The sequence below is a fragment of the Anopheles cruzii genome, chromosome 2 (assembly GCF_943734635.1).
Source record: "Anopheles cruzii chromosome 2, idAnoCruzAS_RS32_06, whole genome shotgun sequence".
Classification (NCBI taxonomy): Eukaryota; Metazoa; Arthropoda; class Insecta; order Diptera; family Culicidae; genus Anopheles; species Anopheles cruzii.
Window position 1 is genome coordinate 58,472,905 of NC_069144.1, and position 18,807 is coordinate 58,491,711.

Consider the following 18,807-nt stretch of genomic DNA (forward strand, 5'->3'; position numbering starts at 1 on the left):
CAAAAACCAAGAATATTTGGTTCGTTGGACAATCTTCCTATTTATTTTTATTTCATCACTGCCTTCTTTTCAATAACCACTGCTACATGTTTCACAAGTTCAGCACTTTCTCGCTGTTTACAATCGAATCGTACGCACCGGCGATTCCGGTTGCACCACCGTTCAAACGGGCCCGTTACATAATCTGGCCACACTTTCGCGAATCTAGATGACTATTTCGGTAGCACCGAGCTCTTCGTCCGATGGCAGCACAATTTGCGCCGGGTCGACCAGGTTTTTGTTGATCGGCTCCAAACCGGCCGCTTCTCGGCGTCGCAGCTCAAGGTACGCCTCGCGCTGTGACCAGTCTTGCATCTGCGGATCCGGAAGGTACGACCAGTAGACGCTACCGATGACGAGGCACAGGGTGACGGAGAAGAAAAAGGACGCATTCATCTCGCTGCGATCGTACGTCTCGTCGTAGCGGTCGAATCCGTAGCTGACCCAATTTTTACCGGTGGTGGCCGTGGCGGCAGTTGCCGGATTTGCAGCCGCAGCGGCCGCCTTCTTTGGGATGTCGATCGTGGCCGCATCGCGGTTCTTCTGCGACGAGGAAATCAATCGGGTGCTGCGCAGCGAGTGGTTCACAAGGCTCCGGACGAGCAGCGCGTTACTCAGTCGCATCAGGCTGGACATTTTGAGGCCGGCACTGGGTAAACTACTCGGCAACGAAGGCTATTCGGGCACGGAAAGTTGCGACTCCTTTTGTTATTTTCCTTCGACTCGAACTTATTTTGCACAACGTTTGACAACCGTTTGACGCTATTCGAAAACGATCTAAGTCCAAGGCGTTACGCGTTACCGAATGGAAAATGTTTTAAATGGATTTCTTTTTTTGTCTGTTGTTAAACATTTAGTTTCTTTCAACATAAAACACAGTTAGTTAGATAATTATAACGATAGTTTATCGCGCCATGTATTTGACTACGCTTAAGAATAATGTAAAGGTGCAAGACAAAAGCAGTACTCCGTTTTGACTTCCTTCGAGTCGTACCAAAAAAGATGCACCAAATAGGGCTGGCAAAGGCTCTTGCCATCAAATGCCCGTTAGACGCACCCGTGAAGGAATAAAAGTAGGTTTCTTGTGAAAGGGTAACGGTAACGCTATTTACAGCCTGAAGAAAAGTAGGGAGCCAGAGTGCCCAAATTCCATTGTTAACGCCGGACAACCGGATTTAGCACCGAGCCGAAATATTATTGCTGTTGATGGCCGGCGGCCGCGATCGGTGCATTGGTGAACTGTAACCCTCGGAGGGCTTCCGGTTGGATCGTGGCACTCACCGTGATCGGTGGCATGCCGGGCAGGGAAATGGGTGTCGTTACGGCACTGCTTTGGAAGAGGTTTGACGCTGGGACGGTCCCGGCCAACGAGTGAGAGGGCGATTGCGAGGGATCTGGCAGCGGTTGCACCTGCGGATATGTCGAGTACATCTGAATCGGAGGCTGCGACCAAGGTGACGGTTGCTGGGATTGCAAAAAGTCGATGGTAGTGGACATGGCATAATTGCTCGGTGCAGCGCTCGTGTTTGGTGCCGGTCCGCCGTACATCTGATAGAAATCACTCGCCAGGGTCGACGGTGGCGGCAGAGTGCTAGCTGCGGAGTACGGATTTGCCGTGTTGGCGCTAGACTGTGGTGGCATTGAGTACGACAGGTTTACCAGCGGAACCTGTGGGGGCGATGAAACTGCCGTTGGTTGAGGTACCACCGGCACAAATGCACCACCGCCGGTTGACGATACTGAAACTGATGCAAAATAATTAGCTCCTTCGTGCACACAGTACGCGGTTCCTGGGCCGTCCTTACATTGACCGGCTCCTCCGGGAGGTGTGTAGACAACAGGGCTGACGTGGATCGGCGGCGAAGCAACGTCGTAACCCACCGATTGGAGATTGTTGTTGCCATGTGCTTGGGTTGGAGTCGTTTGCGTTTCGACATTGTTGTTCACCTGATCGGTCATGCCACCGGTGCCGGTAGAAAGATTGGCAAACTGATTCACCAACACTCCACTCGCATCACCACCCGTGGCCGTCGTGGCAGTGGTCGTGGTGTGGCTCGGCTGCGAAACGGTAAGCAACTCGTTGGCCACATTGCTCAAAGGTGGCGGTGCGAAGGTATTCGCTAACGGGGGCACCATCGGTATGAACGGCATGTTACGATTGGCGTTCGTAGGATCTACGTAATTTGCGGCCGGAACTCCGGCACTGTTCACCGCTGGAGGCGGTGCAAAAGGAACGGAAGGCTTGGAACCATCGGGTCGCGTGGCCGTTTGTTTCCCGTCGTTCGGCAGCCAACGGATCGGTATCCGGTGAAGATACCCGTACCCGATGCCACATCCCAGACTTCCTTCACCGCCCCACTTCGAGTTCGGGGTGATCGTTACTTCGCGGCAACGATCGAGATCGGTGTTATAGACGTACATCTTCAGGGGTCGGCCTTCGTGTGACTCGATTAGCGTGAACAGATCCTCGCTCTCGTGCAGAATCGAATCCGCTCCGATGATGTAGTCGGTGAACGGTATCAGACCGGCCTCTTCGGCTGGAGACGATGGGTGCACCTCCAGAATGTGCCAAACGTTCTCGTTGGCACCCTCAAACGAGCAGAACCGGATGCTCACCCCGAGCAGCCCTTGGCCGCCCCAGGTGCTGCTCGGCGTAATGTCCACCAGGCGTATGTTCTGCGTCTTGCTGCTGTACACCGTCATCTGGATCTCCTTGTCGATGTTTGCCTTCAGCAGCTCCTTCAGCGTGTCGTTATCCTGATCGAGCCGCGTGTTGCCGATGGCGAGGATAAAATCAAAGAAAGCTTCCAACCCGGCCGACTTGCCCGGCGAGTTGTCCTGCACCTGCATCGAAAGGGGACCGTTAAAACATCTTCCACCTTCCGGCACTCCAGATGATGGGTCGGAATTGAACACGTCATCTGTCATCCGCTGGATTAAAGGATGGTGGCTTCTTCCGCACGGCACTGCTTACCCTCAGAACGTGATACCCTTCGGTACCGCCACCGGGAACGGAAACACTGTGTGACGATCCCATTCTCTTGCTACGAGGGTCGAAAATCGAAACTCTTTTCCTCCTGATACGACGGCGGATGCGACGACTTACTTGGTATTTGGTATTTGGTATTTGGTATACTTTATTTGCTGCTGACGGATCGACGGATCGAAAGCACGCACACACACGCACGAGCCGAAAGTGAGCGTTTTTGCTCACTCTCACTCACTGTTTTGCTCGCGTTGCAATGAGTCGCTCCCGATCCAGAAAATCAAACGTACGATAATTGGAACGGAATTATCAATGATTCTTTTCATTAAAATACTACAAAATCGGATTCGGAGTCCAATTTGCGGATAGTCTTCGCAGTAAATGGCGCAGCGTGTTTGAAAACGAATCAATCGAGTGTCAAAACTGGCAGCACGGCCGCGAGTGGCCTAAAGTGGTCTAAAAACGGTGACGGTCTTCTTGCTGTTGTTTTTGTTCTGCTCTGCGTGCTTTATTTTTGTACTGGCGCCCACCAGAAGAACCACGCCGCGGGAGATGGCCTCCCAAAACCCTTTCGGCTCGGTAGCCAGTTTTCCCGTGTCCGCTCATGGCGCAAAAATGACGTAGTGGAATATGGTTCGTGATCCTCCAACGTGCAACAACGTGCTTTCGTGCCTCGCCGCTGGAAGGTGTTGTTGATAAGGTACCGCCGCCGCACACGGAGACCCCCCCGATCTCCGAGGCCCCTGATCGTCCGCTTTCTCGCCAGCGCGTGCTGCAATCATGGTGTTGTTGTTCCGTTTTCTAATTGCGTCAGACGTGTGATACTCACGTGTATCCGCGTAGCGGCGAAGCAAGTCATCGCGCCCATCTAGAGCGGGGTGGCGAACTTGGTTACCGTGCAGCCTATTTTTTTTACAACACATCCCGACGATATCAGGGTGCTCGTGACCGAGCCGCCGTTTTACTTGCGCAAGTTTTGTGATGTTTATCGTCGTCCTATGGTGGTGCGCCGCGTGTGTCCCTGCCAGGAACTTTTCATCTCATCAGACGCGCGTGTTAAGACGGTGAAGAAAAAAGCGACCCCCAAAAGCGAAGAGGGGCACCTTTTTAGCTGCTCTCACTCGCATCATTCTTTAGTGAAGCATATCGTCCGCACCCGCGTTCGTGTGTGTGTGTTTCGTGCGGCCAGGACCCACGAACACGCATCACAGTCATCGCAGAGAGTCATCAGTCTCGCCTCGCAAAAGTCACATCATCGCGCAGTCATCGTGACGGAGTCGGAGCGTACGAACGTAAACAATCATCGTCGGAGCGAGCGGAGCAAAATACGCAGCATATTTGTGTACGGCGGGGCTGACTAGTCGTGATTGCGCACACGGTGTAGTGAGTGAGTTTTTGGTGTGTACTACGGGCACCTGGTGCAAAATAATAGTGCTTGTACTGCGTGTGTGTGCCTGTGCTTTTCTAGTGGCGCAATTCCCGGAACAGACGGAGCGCCGCGGATTGGCATTCAAAATAACCTCCCCAGCAGCGCAATAACAACAATCAACGGACCCTAGGGGGCGCCTACTAGGAGTGTGGTCGCGCACCTGCGTGTGTGTGTGCGGATGATTGTTTTTAATTTAGCGCCACGGCGCGATCGCGAACGAAAACATGGCTGACCAGAACGAGAAAATTCTGCACCGTCTGCTACAGCTCGATGGCAACAGCATTTGCGCGGATTGTGACACGAAAGGTAAAAAGTGTGCACCACCACGTGTGTGTGTGTGGAGCTATATTCCCGACCATCCACAAGTAGGCCTCTACACCACACGCTCTAATGGGGCAGGAAGTTTTCAACAGGCCGTAATGGGTTGCTCGCTTACTGCGGTTAGCAAATAGTTTTCTTCCGTGGCGCGGCGCGGTCCTCCGGCATGTCCGGCGGCCGCCTAACGTCCGTTTGGCAGGCAGAAGCGCAATGCAAATAGCGATATAATGACTCATCCATTCATGCTATTTTTCTACATCCGTGCGCGCCAACGCACACACGCCGTAAACAGCATCGCGTCGGGGGTCCATCATGGAGCAAGAGAGAGAGAGAGCGAGGCCCTCGATGATGCTGTGCTCTGCACGCACTATGCTCTGTTGTCATCAGCCGCGGCCTGCCTTGATCCTGTTTAGATGCTTCCACTCACGTTCGCTGCACGTGTGTACGGGATGCGCGCGTTCGGGGAAAACAAATTGGTAATGCGTGTTCTGGAACCAGAGTGAACCAGAATGAGTGAGTGAGTGAGAAGCAGATAGAAGCCGTGTTTGGCTCCAATTTTTTTTTATCTCCTGCCGCGAGCAATATTATTGATGAATCATTCAATTGCGTGATGCGGGACGCGAGCATTAACGAAGGCCCGTGTGTGTGTGTGGCCGGCCCACCAGCCCATTCGGCATCGCTTCCTGCGATCGATTTTATGATTTATTGCGCACTTCTTTTTATGATGGTGCCGTGTGCCCCTCTTTTTTCACCGGTGGAAGGATATTACTTTTCAATCTGCTCCACTCCCCGTGGAACAGGTGTTAGAGGGTAGCGCCGTGGAAGAAAAAGAGGGTGCCACACTACGCAGCGGGCGGCAGGTAATGTAAACATTCCGAACCATTACGACCGCCTATCCGCCTTGCCCCACGGAGCGGGCTCATATTTATGCGTTCACCTGCTCCCGGACCTCTCTCTCGTTGGCGGTCCGCGCCGGTTGGAGTCACTCTACCGTGCAGCGGGCGACAAGGTTAATGCACTCTCCAGAACGCCAAGGAAGGCTTGCGTGAGAGCGTAGGTCCGCTCCGTGTCTGTGTGTGGGTTTGTTGTTGTTCTTTTTTCCTTTCAACGTTTGCACCCTCTCGCTCTCACTCTCTTCCCCACTCGCTCTTGCCATTGTGCTACGTTTGGTCCATTTACGGGTGGAATGTGCGTCATGGCGTTGGGGTTTGTTTTGATTTTTCACCACCCTCGGCGGTCTCTCCTTCCCACGCTTCTCCCACCAACGGTCAAAAGGGAAGGGAAAACAAATCATCATCGCTGCGCTAAATGACGTGTATTTGGTAAACAAATAAGCTGTGAGCCGGGGATGGCCCAGCAGCATTACGCTGATTCAATGTTGCACAATGTTACCACTTGATACACAACATGTTTAATGTTAAAGACCGCTCCCGGACGGGACGGGACCGTGTTGGGGAACTTGCCGATAAACTGTCTCCTTTTTGCAGGTCCAGAATGGGCTTCGTACAACATTGGCATCTTCCTGTGCACGCGATGCTGTGCCGTACACCGGAGTATGGGAGCGCACATTTCAAAGGTGAAGCACCTGAAACTGGACAAGTGGGAGGACAGTCAGATCGAGCGGATGATCGAGATCGGCAATAAGGCGTCGAAGCTGAAGTACGAACAACGGGTACCGGCGTGCTACCGGCGCCCACGGGAAAACGATCCACAGTAAGAGCCTTTTGGGCCAGCTCAGCTCAGCCCCGGGGGTTAGCCATTCACACCGATCTGTTTTTGTGCCTTTTTGTAGAGTACTGATTGAGCAGTGGATACGAGCCAAGTACGAGCGGTTAGAGTTTTGCATGGTCGAACGACCGAGCTACACATCCGGACGCATGGAGGGCTTCCTCATGAAGCGCGGCAAGGAGGACAGTCGCTATCAGCCGCGCAAGTTCGTCCTGTCCGGCCTACACGACACACTGCGGTACTACGTGAAGGAAAAGCGCGAACCAAAAGCCATTCTGCGGATATCGGAACTGAACGTGGTATACGCACCGAGCAAACTGGGCAACCCTAACTCGCTGCAGCTCACGTACATGAAGGACGGCAGCACACGCCACATCTACGTCTTCCACGACGATCCGGAGGTGATCAACAACTGGTACATGGCGATCCGGTGCGCGAAACTGCACCGGCTCCAGGTAGCCTTCCCGAGTGCCTCGGAGAGCGATCTGGTCGGTCTGCTGACGCACGATTTCACGCGCGAAGGCTGGCTCCTGAAGACGGGCCCACGGCCAACCGATAGCTACAAACGGCGCTGGTTCACGCTCGACGACCGGAAGCTGATGTACCACGACGATCAGCTCGATGCGCACCCGAAGGGCGAGATCTTCCTGGGCAACCAGCTCGATGGGTACAGTGTGCGAATCGGGGCCCCCGCCGGTGCCAAAGATCAGGGCTTTAGCTTCACACTCTTCACGCCCGAGCGCACGTACAACATGTCGTCGCACAGCGAGCAGGATCGTGACGAGTGGATAGCCGCGATACTGAGAGTGCTCGAAAGACCGCTAAGCCCGCAGGACAGTTCAAGTATGTGCCGTTTCGTACCCCGCGTAGCGCACGGTTTTATAATCTCGGTCCCACGTAACGTAACATCTTCTGGTTTTTTTTCTTTCAGTTTCTGCTCGTCTGATCAGGAAACGGGGCGGAACCAACCCAAAGAGCATCTTTACGGGCAGGTAATAGTACCGCAAAGCCGCCGCCCCTCGACCACACGCGAAAGAAAGGGTTCATTCGCTTCATCGGAAATAATGGAATGGTTTGGAATGGTCCACCGCTCGCAGTGCGTTTTTTATGCGTGTACATCATCGTTTTAGCATTGTTTTCACGAATTTCACTAACTTTATAATCATACCGAGAATGGCGTAGAAAGAATCGGAAGAAACTCACCTCCGAACCGCGCACATCTCATCCAATGACTTTTAATAGTTTTCTCGAGAGAAAAATAAAATGTATAGCACTAGGACTAGGTTAATGCAAAATCAGAGATTATGCTAAGTTGTATAAGTTGTATGATAAGCAGAGTGTGCGTAAAGACGAGGGTTAGATAAGTTCTCCAGGTACAATGAGATTTATTTATTGACAAAGGAAAACTATGCACGAACTATGCGCGCAAAACCATACGAGGGGCTGGCTGGCGGATAGAATCCGGAACGATGGCGCGGTGTTTTGCTTTATTTTACATTCGCACACATCTTCACACAATATCTGCACGCGATCGCGAGTATATGGTTCGTGCCCGGATCCGCTGCGAATTCGTGGCACAAAATCAATTGCGTATCACGTAACCAAATGGTCAAACCATCAAGTGGTGCAAAAAAAAGCGAACGAGTGCGGGCACAAACGAACACAAATGATGAAGACAACTAACCCAAGAGAGGAGTATCATGTGTGAAAAATCACTCAAAACCATTGTAAGCATCTTAGATAGGCAAAATTGAACAAAGAAAGCTCTAACGCAACTGTTTGCCCAAGATTCTTGGCGCAAAAGGACACAGTTCCAAAAAAAAAGTGTAACCCGACACGACCAACGGTCACACGGGACAGATTCTGATATCTTTTTGCTCAATGCAGACCGTCGATATTAATACATCGAACACAATTTGTTGTTCCTATGACCGTGTACAATCTGCGTATCTCCTCGGTGGGGGGGCACGTTAAGTGAATTTGAGCAACGGAGCTCACTGTAACAATACATAGTAAAACAGAAGAAACTAGGCGCACGCAAAGAAGGTCGTGATCGCGATCGCGATCGTGAACGAAAATGCAACAATGAAACGGATACTGCCCAAACCGGTGATACGCGTGCAAATCTTGTACGTGTTCGTGCATATTTTTCCACTACAACAGGTAGGTTAACACACAAATGGCGGAACTCTACTAGGCGGAAGCGTGCCTGCTCTAGGTGCCTAATAGAGGGCCGCGAACTAACTGAACGATAAGTAGCCTAAAGTAATGCGTAGGGAAGGTCGAAGGAAAACCGAGTCACAAAGACCACCAGAAACGGAACTAATGAAAACTACATAAATCTGCCAAAAATAGCTAATTTAGGAGTGTGTATCGTTTGCGTACAGGCGTGCATTAGACGCCGAGGGATACGAAGCGGCACGCACGGGGGGTTACGATTGTACTAAAAGTAGCCAAAAAATAAACTGAACAAACAATAGGAAAGTGTCAACGTTATCATCTCTTTTATCATCGTCCATCTCTCTTTCTAGTTCAAAGCTCGTGATAGGGAACGATAGAGCACGTGGTCAATTCGCGCGCCATCCACGCCATCCATTCGTCGTCTACTGGCCGGGCGAAGGTGACCTCGCGGAAAACGGGTGCTCGAGAGACTTCGTGAAACTTCATGCGCTCAAACATCTGCATCGCCGGCCGATTGGTGTCCTTCGTTATGGCCCGAAATTCTTGCAGCTTTAGTCGCTTTGCGCCAAACAGCAGCATCAGCAGTGTCGCTTCCCATCCGCAGCGTTTTCGACGGGCCGGCGGTTCCGCGATCATAATTTCGATTTCACCCATCGCGAACTGGTCACCGTCACCACCGGAGTGCCCCAGGAATATGTTCGTGTCTCCGATGAGGGCGTCTACTTCGTCGCCCGCTTGTTCGAACCTTTCCCGGTCGAGTATGAGGAAGGTGCATTCTGCAATAGGATGGACACTACAGAACTCACTGTTTCCCATCGTTACCTTTTACTTACTGTCTTCGTCTTGTCGCCAGCTTTTTTGCATGTCGTATTCCTCCTCCAGCGTCAGCGGTTCGGATGCGGTCAGTTCCCGTAGCTCGTCGTCTTGCATCCAGCGGTGATATCTGTGAAAACAGGAAAGAGAACCAGACTGCCTTCTGTAGTTCCGCTTCCTCCGAGAGGCTGATGGGAAACGTACTTTGGCACATGTTTGCTCTCGTAGGGCACAAGTATAACGTTTGTCCCGATAATCTTGAGGTTTTCATTCAGCTTCATTGGTCGGTTGGATTCTGAAATTAACACAAATGTTTTACAAAAATCATTGAAACAATGACAACCATTTAACGGTACTCTTCAGATAGTAAGTGACTCAATTTATATGTTTCTTATTTCCCTTTATTAGTGCATAATCAGTATGCAGCTGATCATCGGCTTAAAAACTTAAAGTATGACACGTATTGTCATGCAACGGAGGGTTAAGGGATTGTTAAATGTTCTTCTTTAGCTGCGCCAGCTTCGTCAGGCAAGCGTCCCGCCAGGCACGGCGTTCCGGCAGCTTCTCGATCGCCACCATTTCCTCCAGCTCCTTCGCCACCTGCTCCGCCACTTTGCCTTCCATCCGCGGTATAGGTCCCATCGTTTCACTAACGGCGTAAATTGTTTTACTGTACCGCTCGCAGTAGTTCAGCATGCCTTCCGCGTTCAGGTGGGCCGTCTCCAGTGGGCCTAGAAAAGCGTACCGCATTCCCAAGCCCTCCGACATAACCACATCGATGTCCTTCACACTAAGAATGCCATCCGCCACCAGGCGCCAGGTTTCGTTGAGGATCGCGTACTGGATGCGGTTCAGGACGAAGCCTTCGATCTGCCGCGACAGCGTGACCGGCTTCTGTCCGATCTCCGTCATGAGCTCGCGAGCTTTGCTAGTGAACGCAGGGTTCGTCCATGGTGCCGGAACGATCTCGACGAGCGGCACATAGTACGGTGGATTAACGGGATGTGCCACGAGTACCTACGCAAAGGGGTCGAGGGAAAGGTATTCATGAATACTTTACGTCTCGAACAAGCGCACCGGCGAAAATAGGTACCTGTGAGCGGTGTTTCAGCTCCTCGCTAAACAGCGACGGCATAAAAGTGCTAGTGCTGCTGGCCAGTATCGTGTTGGGACCGACAATTCCGTCAAGCTCGGTGTACAAGGTTTTCTTCATGTCCAACCGTTCCGGGACGCACTCCTGCACGTACAGTGCACCGGAAACGGCCTCCTTCAGTTGGTCGGTTCCCTTGATACACCCAAACTGTTCGGCTGCCGTCAGTGTCCCACGGAGAAGCCCATCTTTTTCCAACTTGTTCAGCTCTTTCTTCGTTTCGGCCAGTGCCTTTGCGACGATGTCAGGGACGATATCGTAAATAGTCACCTGATAGCCAACGCTTGCGAAAAGCATGGCCCAGGAACGGCCAATAAGTCCACTAAAAGGAAAAAGCAGAAGTTCAGCATGGCAATAGTTTGCGGATAGGATGCGATCGACAAGCATGAGGCAGCGTGTGAGCACACCCGAGGCGCCTATGCGATCTCGAGAACGGAACAAACATTTGTAGCTAGATAATAACCAAGGGGTTCACCTTCTGCGAGTGACCTTCAGCGAGTCACCTAACGCGAAGCGCCCCAATACGACCTTCAACGAGCAATTGGTAATCAGTTCCATCTGTTTCCTCATTCGATCGCAAACACACCGTATAGGATCGTGTTATTGTTTTACAGTGAGCCAATGATGGTAAACAATGATAAGCCGGCAAGGATAACTCCCCGCTGGCCGCTGAGTGGCATTGCGTAAGGTCAGCCCGGGGGTGATATGTTTAAATATTCGATCGATCGTATGATTTTGATGAATGACCGCCGGGGGGAAGACCCGTACCAAACTTACCTGCCAATGATGGCCACTTTCTCCTTCTTCATTGTAGGTGCCATTTCCTTATATTGTTGGACGGTTAGGCGTGTTCCGATGGCGGGGGGAATAGATTGGATAGTTTGATATTACGCGAATGGATTCGAACAACGCCGAATAACAAAAAAAACTTTCAAACAACACTAACGGTGGTTCGGCGCAAAATAGAAAGGCGTTTCGGAGAGTCGCTAAACTGGAATACGGCTGGGAGTGGGCACTCGGAACTCCGTCAGCGGAACCGTGGTGTGTCCTACTGGGTCGAAAGGAAGGTGGCGACTGATCGAACCGGGACAATGCGCGAGCGAACGAAGATAACTCGGGGATTGGTTGTGCCCGGCGGAAGCGCAAGACACCGCGCGCCGAGTGCGCGACACGCCGCCATTTAGCCTTTGCCTCGGACGATTGTCGATTGGCAAAATAGTAGTCTGTGAAGGGGACGGTTATGTCATGACACACAGCATCTAACGGACGATCGGGTGGACCAATTATTGCATAGCTCAGGCAGGAAGCACCGCGAGGGTCACAGATGGCCGTGATTTTTCCTTAATGGCCTACCGAAGCGAAATGTTTGAATAAGCGCTCGTCGTAGGCCACTTGAAAAATGTTTTTCACACATGTTTACCGAAGTAGGCTGATGTAGAATGTTTGAACAGCAAAAGGCAAACGGACTGCTGGGTGAGATAAGGAGTGATAAATTTATAGGCTGGCTGATAACAGCCGCGTTGGCATCGTTAATGCAGCCTGCTCGATTGTGAGCATCGGGGCCGATCACCGAGATGCAGTTTCTTCGTCTGCTTCACAAACCATTGGCCCCGGTGGTGATAAGCAGTAGCAACCAGTTTTCAGGCATTCCAGTTTGGAGTGCGTTATCAGAGAGCCGGAGGCAAGATGCATTCATGCGAACCAATTAACCCCATCTCAACCCGGGTGAAGCGGATGCGTACAGACAGCGGCTAATTTTGGGCTCTAATTTTACGCTCCGCGGCGCGACACCGTGATAAGACGGTCGCTCTAATTGAATCATGTTGACAAGATTCTGGGGCACTTCATGAAACCGATTAGCAGAGACTGATGGAAACAATCTGAACAAAACATTCATGCGTACGATACATTTGGTTTGGGCCAAAGCGAGCCAAGACTAACAAAATAAACTTACTGTTTTATATCTTCAGTATTTTACAAAGCAGAACACGAAAAACAAACTTTTCTGAACCTCTTTTGTTTATGTTTTGGGTATTTTTCTATCAGCGCATTCACAACAAACGCAACTGTCAGAGAACCCTACAACAGTCACGGACGATCGTAAACGTCAAGTACGTCAAGCGAACGATCTCACCACTACCAAAACAGCGAGTTGTGGTTGAAAGGCGGATAAAGGAAAATATTCCATTGGATGCTTTGATCGCGTGAAAAACGTTTTGAAATTGTCCTTCCCACTATCGAAGGCGTGGCCGCTAAGTGCGAATAGTGCGTGAGTGCGATTTCCGCGATTTCCCGGTCGTCATGATGAATTTTGCCCTGGCCAATCAGTTCGATATCGAGTCCCTGGAACGGGCCATCCAGCAACAGGTTCCGCAGTACTTTCAAGCGCTGGCCGAAGAGAATCAGCTAAACCCGTTCGATCTGATACCGCTGCCGGACGCGCGATCGCTGGCCGGCCCGGCCAGCAGCCCAACCGAAATCGTTCCTCCCGACTGGCACCAGCCCCCGGCACCCCACCACCAGCAGCGGCGGTCCGCAGTGGACGAACAGCAAAGTAGTGGCAACGAATGCACCGATCTCTGCGATGCCAATGATAATAGTATTCTGGTTGAGTTTGAGAAAATTGATGACGAACTGGAGGACGGAGGATGGTACATAGGAGCTATGATTTGTTCTGTGTCTGTTTATAAGATCCCGCGTTTCCTTCGCTCCATCACTGGCGTTTTATCATACCACTCTACTAAAAGACAGTCATACAACTTATTGCTGATTTTGTTGTAAAACTACGATCACTAATTGTGCTACTGCCCTGCCCAGTGCATGTCGATTACCAAATAAGAACTCCATTTTGACCGTGCCCTCAATGTGTAGATCCCCAGAAACCTAGATTGCCGCTTGCCGTTAACAGTTTTGTCGTTCGGCCTCCTTAAGTTTGTCGTACGCCTCAACATTCCACCGGAAAACCGTTGGGGACAGAACGTGGAGCAGTTTCTAGTGTGAGAGCTTTGTCCGTGTCCCACGCACAGTCGTTGGGAGGGATCGTGGAAAATGCCCGCTCCCTCCTGCGACCAACGACCGATCAGCAGTGTCCGCTGAGAGATGCTGCTTTCCAAAATATTTATTAATAGAACTTCCTACTTTGTCGTGCAGGGACGGGGAAATCTTTTTCACGCGGTGATCACTCGCGATCGGTGGTTTTGGCGTCGCTCAGTTGATTGTTTGATCGGTCGGTGGTTTTTGGGCGAACGTGTCCACTGGGGACGCAGGGGACAATGAATCAGAATAGAACGGTGCAGACCGGCTTACACGTCGTCGGGCCGATTGGATCACTTTAAAAGAGATTAAATGTTCCAAGCAACAAACTGTGTCGTCGGGTGAGAGCACCATTTTGTCCCCCTTATAATACTTGTTATTACCAAATAACAAACGGTCCTCATGAAAAAAGCAGATATTATATTTTAAGCACCGACGCCCACCGTTTGTGGCCACGTCTGTCGCGTTCGCGTGTGGCCACAGCGGTGTAGGCGTTGCAAATTGGATGAATCTTCTGTGGACCACCAACATCCGTCCGTGTCCCTCTAGAGGGTGTTTATTTTATTCTTCCATTTTTCTTTTTTCGCTGTACAAACGCTGTATGCACCTTCATCGGATGATCATCTGTTTTCGGTGGAAAATAATGTTTACATTTTGCGCTTACACATGCGCTCGCGCACGTTGCGCTGTGGGTTTGTGTGCCAATCCAAACTTAGCCCAAAGGGACCAGTTCCGCTGTAGCGCCAAATACGGGGTTTTATTTCGCTTTGGGAAATCACCTGTTGAGCCCGACCGACGGTCAGGAATTAGCATAGCTTTCAATCGGCATACTTGCTCCGTACCAACACGTAGTGCTTAAGCCAGACACTTAATGCTCGAGAGCCTAGAAGGCCATGAAACCGCGCCACGGGATAAAAATAACCCCATGACGATCGGTGGAAACATGAAAACATGTTCCCCTCGAGCACACCTCTTCTCGGGATTAGCGGATCTTGTTTGGGGCGATGATGCTTAGCTTCAATGTCAAAGAAAGATACACCGATTCCGTTGCTCTAATGGACAACACAAGGACCGGTTGTGTATCGGATCTTAACGATCGGAAACCCCTTTTTAACATCTAACATTTCCTCGCACACCTCGCATATCATGAGCTAAATAGGGCTAAGTAGGGAATAGATGGTTTTCTGTGCTGATCGTCGTTTTTGTACTCATTATCCCAGTTGTTTGTGCACTGCTATCAACAATATTTTGCTGAAATTGCTTCTAACACCTGCTTTCAAAAGTCTGTGTTCTCTGTAGCATCGTGTCGCAACGTATTGTCGCAACATTTTGTTTACCATTAAACTCATATATGACCTTAAACTAGGCTACATATTGAACTGATGATAATAACTTCGTTTTCCAATTCGTTCCTTCTATATACAGTAACAAAGAAAACAATACTCTATACGAAGACGGAGAGCCATCGCATGCCACAATCACAATCGAGGTACACATCTTGAAAATAAAACCAAAAATTTAATACTGTTTCTAGCGGGAGTAGATTAGATTTGCAGATTACTATCAAAACCCAGAAGGCCGACGCTCAAGAAATGAAATGAAATGGTAGAATATTCAAAATGTTATACACATGCAAGGGGTATCACCACTTTACACTTGATGCGATACATCACAAGATCAGTTTGAGGAATAAGAAGAGATTAGAGTTGACTGTTATAAAAAATGTAAAAAACAGCACCGTGTTGTGCCACGAAACGGAAATTATATTCTACAGTTTGATCATAGATTTGATGAGTTTAACGATTACCCCCGGTTGGATTACCCCGTAACCACTACTGTTTTTTTGTAGAAATTCAAATTCGTCGTTAACAAGATTATTTTCTGATACTTACTAACGTTCAGAGGAATAGTTTTCCATCGATTGGCCAAGGCCAATAATTTTTCCTATTCTCCGTTTGCGACAAGGGCCCGGACAACCAGATACTGGCTCGCTATCGGTGCAGCTATGGCAGCTGCAATCGAAGCTACAGCACGGTCGGCAACCTGAGGACTCACATGAAAACGCACCGAGGTAAGCTGGCCCGGGAAATGGTTCGATGGTTATTTCATAGTTCTAAATTGTGCATAATTCCATTCACATAAACCATTAACTATACTAACGCTCATCCTTGCTAATGGTAAGTAAGCATAAGTAAGAGTTTGGCCAGGTAGCAACAGAACTAGAATGTGTTTTTCCCATCGCTGTACTTCGTAGGCGAATATAAGTTCAAATGCACCGAGGAGGGATGTACCAAAGCCTTCCTTACGTCCTACAGCCAGAAGATCCACATACGGGTCCACACGAAGGTCAAACCGTACATCTGCAGCGACGGCAACTGCAGCAAGGCTTTCAACACCCGCTACCGGTTACGGGCACACGAGAGGCTGCACAACGGGGAAACGTTTAACTGCGCCGTCTGCCAGAAGGTTTTCACCACGCTGAGCGATTTGAAGAAACATTCGCGTGTTCACACCCAGGAACGCCCCTACAAGTAAGCAACGCTGCTGGCGCGCGCTGGCCATTCACCATGGACAAGTGGTGTGTCCGGGTGGCGCATGTTTTTCTTTCATACATCCATTTTGCTTTCTTCGGCAGATGCAAGGAAGATAAATGTGGCAAAGCGTTCACGGCGTCGCATCATCTCAAAACCCACAGCCGCACGCACTCGGGCGAGAGGCCGTTTTTGTGCAAAATTTCCGACTGCAACAAATCGTTCAGCACACCGCACAGTTTGAAGACCCACTCGAAGACGCACGAAAAATTGGTACGCTTGTTTTGAACCGTTGTCTATCCTTACAACTAAAATGTTCCTATTTTCGTTTTTAGAAGAAAAAGTTGTCGAAGTCAGCCAAGATGAGAAAGGTGCGGCTCGCATCGGGGCCTCAACCAAGGGCCAGGGGCTCCGATCCGGCTGTCACGGAGGCTTTGTTGGATGAAAATGCCAACCGATGCGCCGAAGGCACTGCGGATGATCTCGAAGACAGCAAAGTAGCCGCAGCGATGTACGACTGTGCCAACGATCTACAGACGGGACTCGTATCGATCGCTCCTCCAGTGGCTTTGGCTTCGCAGGAAGCGTACAGTTTTGTGCAGTTAAACGATTTTCACGAATCGAAAGCCCTTGAGCTGGCACTCGCCACCGAGGAAGAGCTGAATCCGCAGTGGATCGACATTTCGATGCTCCAATCGAAACCACTGGCCGCTCTCGATCCCGTCACGTCTGCGTGTATGGCGCTTCCTACGAGCGTTCCATCGTACGTCGATCTATCGTTTAACGTGAACGTAGCTGGCTTTCTTTCCGGACCCGATTCCGAGCCCACCAGCGTGGTGCCAGCTGGTGGTGGTGGGCCCGCGCTGTCCGGCGAAATCGTGCCTGATGGGCCGCAGGTGTACGGCAGTATCGGGAACTACTTCGATGAGAGTTTGCTCGAAAGTGCCAACGCCACCGTGCAGATCGATCGTGCCATACAGAACAGCGAAAAGCGTGCGGCCGGTGTGAAGCAAGAGGAGCAGGAGGAAACGGACAAATTGATTAACGAACTGTTTGCCGACGAGTTCCTCCCGAAGCTGACCACGGACTCTGCTGCTGGCGGCGGACCAACCCTGGTTGGTTCGGGTGGCGAAAATCTCCTAGCGAATGGCGGCTCGTTTAGCGGGAAACACAAAGCGCCCGAAGTGCCCGGTATGGCGACGGGCAGCGGAGCAACGAAGACGTTGAAAGATATTACAGCGGATGCGGACATTTGTCGGTGCGTAAACTGTCAGTGCGATCCGATAACCGGTTGTATCGGAGGCTGTGGTCCGGAGCATCCTTGTTGTTCGACCGATCTCCAACAACCCCCGTCAGCCGCAGTCGTTGTCCCGCCTGTGAGTTTAATAACCCCAGCTCCACAGCCCCCTCCAACAGTAAGACCGATCGTCACCTCTTCGAACTTAGCGGCTTCTTGTTGCAAAACGCAGGCAAGTGTTACCGGCGACACGATCGGAACACTGCCTAAGCTAGCCGATCAGCTCGAACCGTTGGCCAATATGTTGAAAAGCCTACAAAACTGCAACTGCGCTGGACCACGCAACGGGCACTCGAAGAGTTGTTGCGTGGTCATCTGTCTCAAGACCCTGGAGACACTCAAGAAGGTACTGAGCACACACTCGAACCTAATCCAGTGCCACAGCAGCAGCAGCAGTAGTGCCATCATGCACTAAGTGCACTAGAAGCATGTGTGCATAACGAGCAAGTACAAACGTGCGTCGCAAGAGAAGCGAAAGCGGATAATTTTGCGTGAAACTATTGAGGCAGTGACTTTATTTCGTGTTTTTTAAATATTTTTTTCACTTGTTACGCTAGGATTCATGTGTGGACGTTATGTCGGTTTAGAGCCGAGTAGTTAAACGATATTAATGATCGTAGCAATCGTGGGACGAACGCTGGAAGCGCTGCAACCGAACAAAAGCATCGTTAGAATCGTGGTTCCTAAACGCTTTTCAAGTATTTCGTAGTCCTTATTGCTTCGAGGCCGGTTTTTAGTGCTTCGATTTACGTAAGATTCTCTTGATGCTCTGATCTTCCACTGTTACCCATATCTCGTGCCTCGGGCTGGCGCTGTTATGCGCTGATTGTAGTGCGCAACGTGCGATAGGTTAGTGCCCCCAGTGTGATGGCAGAAAACGCTTAAGTATAGGATTTACTTTTTCTAATTGCGAAGCAACGTTTTCAAAGATGTTAAACACGTATGGAGCGTAAGATTGTTAATAATTGTAATCGTTATTGGTTTGTGAACGGGGAAAAACTGAACTTTAATTTTGCGTACGCTTATACTGCGCCCCAGGTCAAGTCCCGCCACCTGATCGAGAGCTACACCAAAGTGAAAACCATTGAAACGGAAACCGTTACTGAACCTAATGTGCCACACCCCGGAGTGCCACCATTGCCTAAGTTGTTTAGTTATTATGAATTATTCTTTGCGCCAATGATTACCTCTACAAAAGATACACTTTCTTGCAGGCTTTTGCGCGAAAATGAATGATAAAAAATAAAAAAAACCAAACCTCATTTCTTTCTCATCAATGCAAAACACGCAACTTTTCGGCGG

The 18,807-nt window shown here is 50.4% G+C and overlaps 6 protein-coding genes across 8 annotated transcripts; 2 read left to right on the forward strand and 4 right to left on the reverse strand.

Annotated features, from left to right (window-relative positions):
- Positions 1–24: 24 nt before the first annotated feature.
- Positions 25–773, reverse strand: LOC128278152 (NADH dehydrogenase [ubiquinone] 1 beta subcomplex subunit 11, mitochondrial). Its single transcript, XM_053016821.1, has one exon. The coding sequence runs from the start codon at positions 673–675 to the stop codon at positions 205–207; it is 471 nt and encodes a 156-aa protein (XP_052872781.1). The 5' UTR covers positions 676–773; the 3' UTR covers positions 25–204.
- Positions 774–970: 197 nt separating this feature from the next.
- On the reverse strand, positions 971–3,140 carry LOC128267303 (Golgi reassembly-stacking protein 2). The gene is made up of 3 exons (XM_053004109.1): positions 3,014–3,140; positions 1,845–2,883; positions 971–1,784 (listed from the first exon to the last, which is right to left on the reverse strand). The coding sequence occupies exons 1-3, from the start codon at positions 3,074–3,076 to the stop codon at positions 1,234–1,236; spliced, it is 1,653 nt and encodes a 550-aa protein (XP_052860069.1). The 5' UTR covers positions 3,077–3,140; the 3' UTR covers positions 971–1,233.
- A 423-nt stretch (positions 3,141–3,563) lies between these two features.
- Positions 3,564–8,986, forward strand: LOC128268817 (arf-GAP with dual PH domain-containing protein 1-like). The gene is made up of 4 exons (XM_053006066.1): positions 3,564–4,760; positions 6,260–6,485; positions 6,565–7,343; positions 7,432–8,986. The coding sequence occupies exons 1-4, from the start codon at positions 4,679–4,681 to the stop codon at positions 7,494–7,496; spliced, it is 1,152 nt and encodes a 383-aa protein (XP_052862026.1). The 5' UTR covers positions 3,564–4,678; the 3' UTR covers positions 7,497–8,986.
- On the reverse strand, positions 8,887–12,681 carry LOC128268819 (alpha/beta-tubulin-N-acetyltransferase 9). Of its 2 annotated transcripts, XM_053006069.1 has the most exons (4): positions 12,599–12,681; positions 9,699–9,789; positions 9,515–9,624; positions 8,887–9,457 (listed from the first exon to the last, which is right to left on the reverse strand). In XM_053006069.1, exons 2-4 carry the CDS (start codon positions 9,773–9,775, stop codon positions 9,033–9,035), a joined length of 612 nt encoding a protein of 203 aa, XP_052862029.1. In that variant the 5' UTR covers positions 9,776–9,789; positions 12,599–12,681; the 3' UTR covers positions 8,887–9,032. The 2 variants fall into 2 exon arrangements, with proteins under 2 accessions (XP_052862029.1, XP_052862030.1); XM_053006070.1 differs by lacking the exon at positions 12,599–12,681 and having other exon boundaries at positions 9,515–9,650.
- LOC128268818 (lambda-crystallin homolog) lies at positions 9,848–11,729 on the reverse strand. Of its 2 annotated transcripts, none has more exons than XM_053006068.1 (3): positions 11,422–11,729; positions 10,588–10,966; positions 9,848–10,511 (listed from the first exon to the last, which is right to left on the reverse strand). In XM_053006068.1, exons 1-3 carry the CDS (start codon positions 11,463–11,465, stop codon positions 9,987–9,989), a joined length of 948 nt encoding a protein of 315 aa, XP_052862028.1. In that variant the 5' UTR covers positions 11,466–11,729; the 3' UTR covers positions 9,848–9,986. The 2 variants fall into 2 exon arrangements, with proteins under 2 accessions (XP_052862028.1, XP_052862027.1); XM_053006067.1 differs by having other exon boundaries at positions 9,848–10,507; positions 10,584–10,966; positions 11,422–11,728.
- Positions 12,682–12,941: 260 nt separating the features above from the next.
- Positions 12,942–18,752, forward strand: LOC128277685 (zinc finger protein 236-like). The gene is made up of 6 exons (XM_053016181.1): positions 12,942–13,295; positions 15,103–15,166; positions 15,643–15,748; positions 15,932–16,208; positions 16,313–16,481; positions 16,544–18,752. The coding sequence occupies exons 1-6, from the start codon at positions 12,946–12,948 to the stop codon at positions 17,918–17,920; spliced, it is 2,343 nt and encodes a 780-aa protein (XP_052872141.1). The 5' UTR covers positions 12,942–12,945; the 3' UTR covers positions 17,921–18,752.
- The last annotated feature ends 55 nt before the right edge of the window (positions 18,753–18,807 follow it).

Bases quoted from the DNA above. Each gene is read 5' to 3' on its own strand.
- LOC128268817 (XM_053006066.1), top strand. From the start codon at position 4,679: ATGGCTGACCAGAACGAGAAAATTCTGCACCGTCTGCTACAGCTCGAT. The intron at 6,486-6,564 runs GTAAGAGCCTTT...GCCTTTTTGTAG, and splicing joins CCACGGGAAAACGATCCACA to AGTACTGATTGAGCAGTGGA. The intron at 7,344-7,431 runs GTATGTGCCGTT...TTTTTCTTTCAG, and splicing joins AAGCCCGCAGGACAGTTCAA to TTTCTGCTCGTCTGATCAGG.
- LOC128277685 (XM_053016181.1), top strand. From the start codon at position 12,946: ATGATGAATTTTGCCCTGGCCAATCAGTTCGATATCGAGTCCCTGGAA. The intron at 15,167-15,642 runs GTACACATCTTG...GTTTGCGACAAG, and splicing joins ATGCCACAATCACAATCGAG to GGCCCGGACAACCAGATACT. The intron at 15,749-15,931 runs GTAAGCTGGCCC...TGTACTTCGTAG, and splicing joins TCACATGAAAACGCACCGAG to GCGAATATAAGTTCAAATGC.
- LOC128268819 (XM_053006069.1), bottom strand. From the start codon at position 9,775: ATGAAGCTGAATGAAAACCTCAAGATTATCGGGACAAACGTTATACTT. The intron at 9,625-9,698 runs GTACGTTTCCCA...CTGTTTTCACAG, and splicing joins GAGAGCAAACATGTGCCAAA to ATATCACCGCTGGATGCAAG. The intron at 9,458-9,514 runs GTAAGTAAAAGG...ATCCTATTGCAG, and splicing joins CTGGCGACAAGACGAAGACA to AATGCACCTTCCTCATACTC.
- LOC128267303 (XM_053004109.1), bottom strand. From the start codon at position 3,076: ATGGGATCGTCACACAGTGTTTCCGTTCCCGGTGGCGGTACCGAAGGG. The intron at 2,884-3,013 runs GTAAGCAGTGCC...CTTTCGATGCAG, and splicing joins AAGGGTATCACGTTCTGAGG to GTGCAGGACAACTCGCCGGG. The intron at 1,785-1,844 runs GTAAGGACGGCC...ATTTTGCATCAG, and splicing joins TCCCGGAGGAGCCGGTCAAT to TTTCAGTATCGTCAACCGGC.
- LOC128268818 (XM_053006068.1), bottom strand. From the start codon at position 11,465: ATGGCACCTACAATGAAGAAGGAGAAAGTGGCCATCATTGGCAG. The intron at 10,967-11,421 runs GTAAGTTTGGTA...TTTTCCTTTTAG, and splicing joins AAAGTGGCCATCATTGGCAG to TGGACTTATTGGCCGTTCCT. The intron at 10,512-10,587 runs GTACCTATTTTC...CCCTTTGCGTAG, and splicing joins AGCTGAAACACCGCTCACAG to GTACTCGTGGCACATCCCGT.
- LOC128278152 (XM_053016821.1), bottom strand. From the start codon at position 675: ATGTCCAGCCTGATGCGACTGAGTAACGCGCTGCTCGTCCGGAGCCTT.